A 12,533-nucleotide genomic window follows, 5' to 3' on the forward strand; every position below is an offset into this window, starting at 1 on the left:
TTCTGTTGGACAATCTGAGGCAGGTTGCAAGCTGTAGCACTCCTGTTGATTTCAACATACCGGATCTAGGGAGCCTGTTTTCCAACTTATGATTGTTATCCCATCAGTCACTCTTCTGGAATATGCATGGCTGTCCGCATGTCTGGTAAGGACAGGACCTGTCCCAATTATGATGCTATGTATAGTCGAATATATCATGGCTCTCATATTAACCACAGCCTCTTACATAAGGTGGCAGAGGCTGACTGAGTCCTTGGGTCAAGAAGTAGCGAGCTCAGGAGAGGAAGTGAAAATGGTCTTAATTTGCTACATTTATTCATCTGAAGCAATATAGTTGGCACATCACCAGCCTCTTCTACCACCCAAGTTCAACTTGTTCTTTGGCTAATGACAGTGTTCCTTAAAACTAGAATTAAGTTAAAAAATCTTTCGGTATATATATCCATAGTTAACTTGTCCAATTCTGTGAGACAAATTTACATCCCTAACAGTTAATTGGGAACCTTGATGTTTCACACATACCAGAGTTACTGTGGAGATGCTATTGATAAACAGATCGATATTCAGAGGGTGAATGTGACGCTTGTTACTTGCAGCCTTGTAATTGCTGAGAGTGCAAGTTGATTAATCTCTTTTATATCCTGTCTCCACAGGTTTGCTAGGATACTGGCTGTTTTCTAAGGAACTGCAGAAGCAGATGGGAGTGAGCTCAGGGCTGGAGTTACTCACTCTTCCCCATGGGCACCAGCTTCGACTCGACTTACTGGAACGGTGAGAGAAGCAGAGAGTCGTGATGCAAACCACGTCCTGTGTTCTTGGCTGGATTGCAGCTCAGTTACTTTGTAACAGGGTGGCTTGTAGGAGTAGTTCCATAAAAGTTCTGGCATAAGTTTGTAAAATTGGGATAATGTCACTGCACTTGAGCCAAACTTTGTGCTGTATTCAGATGGCCAATCTCCTGCAGCAAGCATTTGCGCAACAAAGTTTTCATTTCATTTATTTTTCCCTGAGGGAAGGAACATTATGATAATTTCTTCCTCTCCTAAAAGGTGCTGCCTTCTGCTTTGCTTTGTTACATCAGGTACACGGAAAATGAAGGCAAACAGGTTATTCCACAATAAGGGGCATCCAGATAGCAATCTAGAGCAGGAACATGTGGAGAACTTGTTGATTTTTAGGTTAAATTTATTTGGTTGACAGGAAAGTAAAGGCTAGTTCTGGTGTTCCTGCCCATGCCTTAGTCAGCTGTGAGTAATACTTGCCTATGCAACCTTGGGTTGTGGTTTCAAATTCCAATCCAGAATCTAAGAGTATCATCATGGCTGGCACTCAGAGCAGTATTGGGCACATGTTACATTCTGATGTACCATAGTTTGGATGCAAGTTAAAACATCACCCAAGTTGCTATCCAAAGTAGTTGTTGAAGATCCCATGTCTCATTATTTTAACAAAAGCAAGGGGGTTATACCTCACATTCTGACTACAATCTATCTCACATTCAACAGATAATTTATTCACTACCCTATTGCTGTTTGTCAAGCTTACCGTATATAAGCAGGCCACAACACCAGTTACAATACTTCAAAACTACTTCACTTCATTCAGCAGTAACTACTTCAAACTTCTCCAGGTTTTTTATGATGGTTACAACTACCTGCTATTTTCAAAGACAATGGTTGAATCTGATTTTACCTGCTGGCAATTTTAAAGATTAATTTGAAGAACCTGTAGACTCTAGGGATTGCTAACTCTATTAAACGCTTTGCAGCAGCACTGTGGGGTGCCCTTACTAAACAGGTCTTGCTGGGTGCTGAAAATTAATATTTATCCTGCTGGCAGGTAAAATTAGTGCACAGCTGCATTATATTAATTTAAAACAATAAATAATAATATGTGAGATTCAACAGCAGACCCTGCAAACAATCTGGGCAGGTTGTAAGTCAATAAAAGTACCTAAACAAGATTGGCCAATGGGGACTCAGAAGCAGGAGGTTGGGATTTGAAGGCAGTGAATGATATTTCACAGACTATTTGTCACTGCCTAGTTTTTCCTGCAAACAATTGTTTCACGAATGCTGGAGAGAATTTTGACAGTCATCTACCACGGCAGGACTCTGAGTGTCCTTAGAGAGTTCCTCAGGGCAGTGTTATTTACTGAACTAATTAGACTGGGATTGAGGCTACAGTGAAACAGTCAGGGTCTAGAAGATGTTCTGCTCTTTTCTGCAATGGGAAGTTCTGACAAAAAGTCATCGATCTGAAATGTCAGTTTGCTTTCTCTATGGATGATGCGTAACATACTGAGTATTCCCGGCATTTTCTGTGTTAACTCTGGGTCTTTTCTCTCTTATCACATAGATTTAATACTATGTCGATCATGATGGCAGTGGACATTCTGGGCTGCACTGGCAGCACAGAGGAGCGAGCCGCCCTCCTTCATAAAACTATACAGTTGGCTGCCGAACTGAAGAGCAATATGGGAAATATGTTTGGGTTTGCTGCTGTGATGAAAGCTTTGGAAATGCCTCAGGTAAGTGCTGGAAACAGGGGGTAATTGTGAATTTCTTATCCTTGTTTTATTCATTGTTCCCCTACATTGATGTAATCAAAGGTAGAGTGAGATCTCTGCTCCCGGACCAACCCCCAACACCCTGACTGTTCTGTTCTCCCCAGCTACGTGAGTCAACATAGCCTATTCAGAATCAGATTTATTATCATTGACCTATATGTCGTGAAATTTGTTGTTTTGTGGCAGCAGTACAGCGCAAAGACATAAAATGACTATAAATTACAAATAAATAAATAGTACAAAAAAAAAGGAATCACAGAGTCCAGTCTGACTTCCCCTCCTGCCACATAAGGAAGAAGTCTTCATTCACTGCTTCCTCACAGAAGGGAATGGTTAAACACTCAACAGATGGGTGTAGCAGGGAGTTCCAATCTGGTACTCTCCAGGATCTGTGGCAGTAGCTCTGTTTCACTTACACCCATTACCAGTTGTTTCTTTTGTCTTTGAGGGAGGTGTAAGTCACATTCAAAACTACCAAGGAACCATGATAAATAATTGATTGTGCTGTTCATACTTGGCATCATTACACTAAAAATGTCCACAGGGTAAAAATATCAGTAGTAGTGCTTAAGCCTACTACAGTTGATGTCCCATTAAATATATTCATCCATCACTGATGATACTATTATTGATCCAAAGTCCATTAGCTGGAAATACGAGAAAGGTATATCCAGTAAATGTGTTTTGCTGCTTTTCAGACTATTATCAAGATGGCAGTTATTTCAGAAATGTTGCATTTTTTTGTCATTGTTTGCTCTTAAGCATGGTTTTATTCTTGCTGGAAAATAATTTTTGTTTTGTTCCATTACCGTATCTTGCATTAGACAGTTGTCTTGATTCTAGCAATTAGGGAACTTGCATGTGTGAATTCAAACTCTGTCCTTCTTTGCTTCATCCCTTGTGGTTAAAATGTGATTCCTGTTAGGTGTTGGCTGAACTGTTCCAGGTGAAAGAGAATTTGTGTTTCTGGACCTTCTTGCAGGACTCGTCAGCCACCTGTGATATTGTTTACACTGATTCTTTATTGTATAATAGGACAATTGATTTACAGTGGCTAAGAAACTACATTCCCAATAAACAACATTCTGGGGGGGTTTCTCTGGTGCTCTCGGGATTAAATTTCACAACTTGTTCCATTATTCTGTAAATCTACAAAATCAATATCCTTTAGAATTACTGAAGCTTATAGCAAAAGGGGTACACCCAGCCTGTGCTCTTCAAGTACTTATCTAATTGCCTTTTTAAAATTACAATGGAATGTGATACAACTTTCAGGTGGTGCTGCAGATCTTAACAACTCTCTGTATGAAGACATTTCTCCTCAGTTGACATTTATTTTAAATCTAAAATCTCTATCCACTGATCTACTTTTCCAAGGAAACAGTTTATCCTGCCTTTCCTTATGAAGACCCTTCATAATTAACAATCTCTCTGTAAGGTTCTCCCTTAAACTTTGCTGCTTCAAGGAGAATCAGAGAAAATTTTTGACACAGAAGTAGACCCATTGACCCTACATTTCTGTTCTGGTCAAAAAAAAAGCTGTATATCCTAATCCCATGTCCTAGCCAGAGGAGCAAAGCCTTACAGGTCACAATTTTTCCAAATAAACATCCAAGAACATTTTAAAATGTGATGAGGTTTTCTGCCTTTACCATACTTTTAGGCTGCAAATTTCCTCATCTCCCCTGTAATCTTCTACCAATTACTTTAAACCTATGCACTCAGATTTTGAACTCTCTGCCAAGAGAAATAGGTCTTTTTGATTTACTCCATCCAGGTCCTTCGTACATCTCAACTAAGTCTCCCCTTTGCCTCCTCTGTTCCAAAGAACCTTAGCATATTCAATATTTCCCTCATTGCTACAATTTTCCAGTCCTAACAATGTTCTCATAAATCTCTGTTACACTCACTCCATCTTTCAGGTAATGTGGTGACCAGAGCTAAACACAGTATTCAAGCTATTGTTCTAGCATAACATTCCTGCATTCACAATCCATAAGTCTGCTAATAAAGGATAGCATCCCATAAACTTTTTCAACCACTTCATTGATTTGTCCTTCTACCTTTGAGGATTTCTGAACATACAAACCAACGTTTCCTTATCCCTCCACATCATTCAGTATCCCCCCATTTACTGTATATTCCTTTGCCTTTCTGCACCCTCCCCCCTCGATATGCACCTTCTCCTTCCCCAATACTTTTCTAGATTAAATTCCATTTGCCACTTTTCTGCCCACCATAGACCACTGATGTCATTCCGCAGTTGAAAACTCTCTTCCTTACTGTCAACCAAATAGCCAATTTTTCTGTTGTTTGCATCTTATCATCCTTCTAATGGTCTAATTAATTGTTTAATTAATATAATTACAAACTTCAAAACAATCTCAGCTTCCTCAGTCTCTCCAGATAGCTGTTCCCTCATCACTGGTATTATCCCGGTAAACCCCTTTGTCCCCCCCTCCAGGATCATGACATCCTTCCTAATGTGGTGTACCCAGGATTGTAAACGTTGCTCCATCTGAATCCCAATCAGTGATCTGTAAAGTTTAAGCATAACATCCTTGCTTTTATTGTCTATACTCTAACTTATTATCTCATATGCCTTTTTTAATTGTCACATCAACTTTTCCTGACATCTTCACAAAGTGCAAAATATCATCCCAGATTCTTCTGCCCTTTCACTGTACCACCTCTTCAAAATAGCATTTAGTTTATATTTCTCCCTAAAGCTCTCACTTCACACTTAGCCTAGTTGCATCTGTCATACAGCTTCAGTTGTTGTCCTCCTGAACTCTGCTGCAAATCTGTTCACTGCCTGCTACCTTAACAAGGTTTATATTAACCTGGACTTCAATATTAAACACCTTAAACCCGGCTTCAGGTTGTACTAGTAATTACTAACCCCTAGAAGACCCTATTGCATACTTTCTTGCAGTCAGAAAAATATCTGTTCACCACTACTCTTTGCTGTTAACCATTTGCCAATAATGTACACAAGGTGTCACCAACCCAAATGCTTCCACTTTCTGAATAAGTCTGTCATGTGGTACCTTATCAAATATCTTCTTAAAAATACACTTATGCATCGGTTGCACCACATTTCTTCTACCGTTACCCCAAAAGGAACTCAATTAAGGCATATAACAAAAATAAGTAACCAGTATCAAGATCCCCTCTGTGACACAACAACGCAGTTGCACAGGTGAATACTGCAGTTTTACCACAGGTTGCCCACCATCAGATGGTGCCATTCATTTTAAATCTGCATCCTCTCAGGTACAACATTTACTCACCTCAGGTTTGCATTGTAGATTTCAAGGCTCGAGCAGACATGGATAACTCTTCGGCAACGGCACACAGAGGGAGCCATTCTCTATGAGAAGAAGCTGAAACCCTTCATGAGAAACATGAATGAAGGAAAAGGTAATGCCCAGAGTTTCATCCTACATAGAGATTTGTTTTTAAATTGTTTTCCTATACTGAGGGAAAAGATTTTGGTGAGACCACACACCTCCAATGTCAATCTGTGGTGGCCAGTTAGCCCCTTCTGGGATAAATGTCCAATTGCTGTTTAATGCCTCACCTGATGCTCAGATGAGATTGGGAAGAAATTATAGACTTAAATAGATACAGATCCAATATCAATAAAATAGGAAGAACTTCTCTTAACATGGAGAAAAGGCTATCGCATGAAAATTTATGAAATAAATGCCTTCATAAACAAACCCTGCAGTCAATTGATTGAAAAATAAGTTCTAGGAGATATAAGAATAGGAACAGACCACCAGGATGAAATACCCCACAGGGGTCCTGAGAAAACAAAAAATGGGTTGAGGGTGGGGGGAGGGGGATTGTTGCTACAAAGAAGTTTGCAGAGTCAAAAGGCCTGGATGGAGAAATGCAGATGAATATTTTGGAATTTTTCTTCATTACTTTTGGGGATCAGAGAGTATTTATCAAGAATTAATCCTCAACAGATTAAATGGATGAAGTAGAGATTCTAATTGGGCAGATGGTCTGTGGAAAGAGCAAGGTTGATGGCCCTTCTCATTCTGCACTTCTAATTATTATAGTTTGCTGACTTTTATTTTAAAAACCCTACCTTTCAGAAGTATCGCCACTGACCAACACAACCTTTCCTCACGTGGTTCCTCTCATCACTTTGCTTGAACGTAACTTGGCAACTACTGACAACATTGAGCCATGGGAGATCAATGACAGTGGCGTGGAGGTGGTTATGTCACATCTGGAGGCTGCAAGAACAATTGCACATCATGGGGGACTATATAAAACCAATGCTGAACTGAAACTACAAGGTAAATTCATAGAAATCTCTTTCATTACCCAAATGAACGGTTATATTTGACATTGTTCAATAATTTCCTCCCCCCACCGCCCTTTATCTCCTCCTTGTTCTGAAGGCTCCGAGACATGTTATATGGGTTCAGCCCACGCTCCCACCCAGGTAGCAAATCCAATTTTTACACTTGAACTTTGACAGTGACTGTTGGCTGTTTGATCACTGCATTGCCATGCCCTTGGCCAATTCTGTCATTTTCCAGATGATGCTGGAGGAACTCAGCTTGGCCTGCTGACTTCCTGCAGCACCATCGTGTTTTTCATCTAAATTCCAGCATCTGCAGTCCTTTGTTTCTCTGTCATTTTCCAGCATCAGTCACTGACAGGAACCCAAGTCGAATTCCCTTTTTAACTGCTTTAAATCAGGGTTACTGAAGCCAGCATAGTACAACCATTGTCATGAGGTACTATGGCATACAACAGAGGCCCAAACCAAGACCTCATTGAACTGTTTAGTTCAAAACCACATTTACTTTGAAGGAAAAGTGGAAAACAGACAATGGCATAGGACGATGTGACTAGCACATGAATATTCCTGACTGCTTTTGTGCATTGGTCCAGTATGGGAGGAGGGGTTGCAGCGAACAGCTGGTAGTTATTTTGTCATGGGAAAGGAAGGAAATCCCTATAAAAAGGTTATCCTGCACAAGCCATGTAGATGGTTACAAAACACGATTGACATGAAGCCAAGAGCAATTTGCTTGTCTGGTTTAGGGGAATACATGGAAGCTGAAGGGGAACTTAAAATAAGAAAGTATGTGCACTATTACTATTCTGTAGCAGGTATCAATGCATGCTTTCTTCTCTGGGTTTGGACATAGTCCAGGCTGATGGGTTTAATATTGGTGGTAAAGCTCATTATTTATGTTAGCTGTTTATCCAGAGCATAGGGAATGCATTTATTTCAGTACAGGAAGCTGGATGTGGTTGTTGGAGGTCAGTCCCCATCCCAGCCCTAGGCCATCAGTGCAGGAGTTCCTCAGGCTGTGTCCTTGGTCCAACCATCTTCATCTGCTTCATCAATGATCTTCCGCGCACCATAAAGTCAGAAGGGGGTTGGGGGGAGAATGACGATGGGAGGGATATGGGGGCGTTCACTGATGCCTGCACATAGTTCCAGTCCATTTGCAACTCTTCATCAAATGAAACAGTCCATACTTGCATGTAGCAAGACCAATCAAACATTCAGGCATGGACTGCTAAGAGACAAATACCATTGGTGCTACAAAGTGCCAGGCAATGACCATCTCCAACAAGAGACAGTCTAATCATGTACCCTGGACCTTCGATGGCATTACTATCTTCAACGCCATTGGGGTCACCATTAACCAGAAACTCAACTGCACCAACCACATAAATAATATGGCTACAAAACCAGGTATGAGGCTGGGTATCCTGTGGAGAGTGACTCATCTCCTGACACCACAATGCCTTTTACACCATGTACAAAGCACAAGTCATAAGTGTAGGGGAACATGCTTTACTTGCCTGGACGAGTGCCATTTCAACAACACTCAAGAAGCTGAATACCATCCAGAACAAAGCAGCCCACTTGTCTGGCACAATATCCACCACTGGTGCACAATGTGTACAGTACCATCAGCAAAACGTACTGAAATTTCTCACCTAGACTACTGACATAGCAGCTCTCGAACCCACAACCTCACCCGCCAAGAAAGAACAGTTTAACAGGTGCAGAGGAATATCACCTCCACAGGTTCCCCTCCAAGTCACACACCACCCTGACTTGGAAATATATCACCATTCCTTAATTATCACTGGATTTAAATTCTGAAACTACCCAACAGCATTGAGAAAGTACCTTCACTAGAAGCACCACAACAGTTCAAGAAGGCAGCTTCACCACCACCTTCTCAAAGGCAATTAAGGATAACAATAAATGTCACTGATGCCTAGATCCCAAAAATGGATTAAAAAAAATTATCATTCTTACTCAGAGAGGCAGGCACGGTAGTGTAGTGGTTAGCGTAACGCTATTACAGTGCCAGTGGCCCGGCTCCAATTCCCGCTGCTGTCTGTAAGGAGTTCGTACGTTCTCCCCGATGGTTTCCTCCGGGTGCTCTGGTTTTCTCCCACATTCCAAAGATGTACAGATTAGGAAGTTGTGGGCATGCTATGTTGGCACCGGAAGTGTGGCGACACTTGCGGACTGCCCCCAGCACACTCTATGCAAAAGATGCATTTCACTGTGTGTTACGATGTACATGTGACTAATAAAGAAATCTTCTCTTATCTTACAAGGGTGTTTGATGTAGGAAGTGGAAATATCTTGTGGGCGAGATGGGATGGGCTCTGTGGACACTGAAGCAAAGCTATGGGTTTGGGACAATGTGGAAAAGCTTCACACGGTATCTCAATTAATCCTATGCCAGCTGTTTTAAGTCCACTTTCCCACCTTTTTGCTGTAGCCCTGCAATTTCCCCAATTCAACTACTTGCCAGATCATATAACTTGCTCTATTAAAAAAATCAATGACAGCTAGGTTTAGGGCTCAAGAGTAACAAAGAAATGGGAATATTTTTATAGTAAAAGGGGAGGGGAAAGAAGATGTTTATGCAACCCTAACTTTGAAGAGCACAATATTTTGTTTTCAAAGCACGTTCACAGTGTGGTGTGACACTATTCTCTTTTTCACCCCTCAGGTTTTCAGGAAAATGAACAAGTCCTTGAAGTCTTCAAGACAGAGTTCCAAATGCGGTTGCTGTGGGGGAACCGAGGAGCAGGGGGCAGCCAAGTCGAGCGATATGAAAAGTTTGACAAGGTCCTATGTGCGCTATCAAATAAGCTGGAGCCTCTAGTTCGTCACAGTGAATTGTAGCTTGGAGGGAATATCATTAATTTACAAGCTTGGTCAAAGGGATCACTAAAAAGGAATTTCCTAGTATTGTGTTATTTTTTCTTCTAATTTAATATTTTTTAGAAATCCCATCTGTTTAATTGACAAAGCACTATCCTAAGAGTCATTGGTAATTCACAAGTGGGTGTGTGCACAGAATCATAAAGAAACAGGAAGAAATGGGCATGGAGGGATGGATTTCAAATGGCAACTATTTTCGATCAAAGAAACCATAATGATCTCTGACTTAAAGAGAGGTTTAATAAAACTCTTAGCCATTTATTGCCAAGCTGTACAGATGAGAGTAGTCCACAGTAAAATATTTGCGAAAAATAATCTCATCTCATCCAGATGAGTATTGAGGTGCTACAGAGGGCATCAGGGAATTTATTTTAGACTGGAGAAGTGGGGAGAAAAATCGGCTGTGGTTGTTATCCAGTGAGTCATGCTGGAAAACGGACCTGCAGTTAAGATTGGATTAAGCCAAGATGCTACTAGTTTATTGAGGCTGCCGCTCAAACTTGTATTGAACAACAGTAATGTGGATAAGGTTCTGAAGTCTGAAAGTACATTCCAGCAGATACCAGCACCTTTTAGAAGAGGAACTAAACAAATAGTGGAAAATTTATAAATCTTTCAAAAGATGACCAAACCTGAGAGGATTTGCACTTTTTCAAAAAAAACTAACCAAAAATATTGCAACAACATGCATTTATCTAGCACCTTTAATGGAAAAATGATAGCTGTAAAAGTGATGACATTCCACTGCAGAAATCAGACTTATCTGAATCCTGCATCTTTGAGGTTGAAAGAAATGTCTCAAAAATCAACAAAACCATAAAGAAAGAGGTGGGAAAACACTCCTACAGAGCTGAATTAAAGACAAAACTAGTGTTGTTTGGTTTGTTACCCATAAAATGACAAGTCTGACTGTCTCACTGTGAAATTAGTGTACAGTAAAATTTTATTCTCCTGCTCTAAGATAATTTGGGAGTAAAATAGCACATTAGCACTCAGTACCCAATGTGAATACATCACCTTTGCTGTATTGGTGGGAAGGGAAATCCCAGACTGATCAACATGTTAAATGGTTGGATAAACTCAGAGTGGCATCAAAAACATCCTGTACATGTACCAATCCAGCTATGGTGAAGAGTGTGCGAGGACATCTCATCTAATGGTAGAAAGTAGCATTTGCACAGGGAAGGCAAGGCTGAACAACAGAGGATAGAGATCCACGCAGCTTCTGCCCATTACCTGAGAAACTAGTTAGGAAGCAAATGTTTGGTTTCCAATCATTATTGAGTGACCTTCCCCACATATGAAATATTGGATGTAGCTGCCATGCCATCTACACTTTCCAATCCTTTATAACTGGACTCATTTGTGTTAAACTACTTTGAAGAAAGTGAAGCCCAAGGAAATACACACAAGCATCTACGGGAGACAAAGCAGAAGAAAGGTGGCCAGGGAGGGAGGGGGTGGGGAAGGGTTTTTACAAAAACTGGGTAATTGTACTCAAAGTAGCTTTATATTGGAAAACTAACCTTTCCCTCAGTCCTGTAGATCTCCTGCACATCAAACTGTCTCGCACTGAAGAAGTGGAAAAATGCGACAGTCTGGAATAGACTCACTCTTTTGTAGCTGACTTTCTGTATTAAAAGAATACAGAACTTAAGTTCAAAATACATCGTTACACATGTACTTGAAAGTATTGACCACGTTAGTAAATACAAATACAGAAAGACACATAAGTGGTATATCTTATTGCTAAAGCCGATGAACTGCGTGTTGAACCTGAATACTGGCCTTCACCACAGTGCTAATGTTTACTGTTATTCCCAGAATGTTACTTTGGAGTGGACTTTTCAAGGGGGCAGCATAATTCTGTTTCAGACTGATGACAGAAGCTGCCAAAACTACACTTTGCAATTCACATACAACAAAATAAAATATAGCATTCTATCTAGCACACACCATGTTAAGTGGTATAACACGAGACTACAGATGCACAGGTCTAAACATTTAACTGAATTACACCGGTAATTAATACATTTTCAATATCAATCCTGTATCCCAGGAAAAGAGCGTACCTCATATGAGAGCTGGGTCCTGATATGGTCTTCAAGTCACTTAATTCCACTTATGTTCAACCACAAAACCCTTCAGTGTTCTGCTTTGCAACTAGGGCACAGTGTAAATAAACACAGATGTATATAATTCTATGTTCTTGCATAAAAATGCCCTCTTTGTTATAGAATATAATCCTGGTTGTTTATGAATGTATTCATTTGTATTAAGATATGTATGATGGAAAATAAGTGTTTGTGTGTCATTTCAGACTTCATTGGTGCAATTAAAATGATTTTTTTTAAATGTGCAAGTTAATTAAAAGTTGAAAAAATGCTAATAAACTGAAAAAATGAGAAAATAATACTTTATAGCTTTTATCTGTTAATAATTTATACTTTAGTTAAAGATCTCCCGCCAGTTTAATTCCAGGTCTGTGCTAAATTAGATAATCTTGGAGCACTGATTATCTTGGGAATAATTTCCATTTAAACTGACAAATTGAGAATGATCAATTGACGCCCTTTGAAAACCATACCCTAGAGTAAGACACTGCTTTCAGGAGAGGAGGGAAAAAAAGACTCATTAATAAAGACCGATAGTAGTAAGAATACAGGTATATCTCCATACCATTTATGATCATGTGGCAATTCATTAAATAATGTTATTGCCACCTTT

General features: G+C 40.1%; 1 protein-coding gene across 1 annotated transcript in view; it reads left to right on the forward strand.

Annotated features, from left to right (window-relative positions):
• The window catches only part of sh2d3ca (SH2 domain containing 3Ca), a 111,031-nt gene extending 98,821 nt beyond the window's left edge, over positions 1 to 12,210 (forward strand). The window contains exons 8-12 of the mRNA XM_052037197.1: positions 654 to 771; positions 2,359 to 2,530; positions 5,881 to 5,992; positions 6,679 to 6,885; positions 9,592 to 12,210. Of these exons, the coding sequence (XP_051893157.1) occupies positions 654 to 771; positions 2,359 to 2,530; positions 5,881 to 5,992; positions 6,679 to 6,885; positions 9,592 to 9,767 (785 nt within the window). The 3' untranslated portion in view covers positions 9,768 to 12,210. The remainder of the gene's footprint in view (positions 1 to 653; positions 772 to 2,358; positions 2,531 to 5,880; positions 5,993 to 6,678; positions 6,886 to 9,591) is intronic.
• The last annotated feature ends 323 nt before the right edge of the window (positions 12,211 to 12,533 follow it).

Source organism: Pristis pectinata, chromosome 23 (genome assembly GCF_009764475.1).
Source record: "Pristis pectinata isolate sPriPec2 chromosome 23, sPriPec2.1.pri, whole genome shotgun sequence".
Lineage (NCBI taxonomy): Eukaryota > Metazoa > Chordata > Chondrichthyes > Rhinopristiformes > Pristidae > Pristis > Pristis pectinata.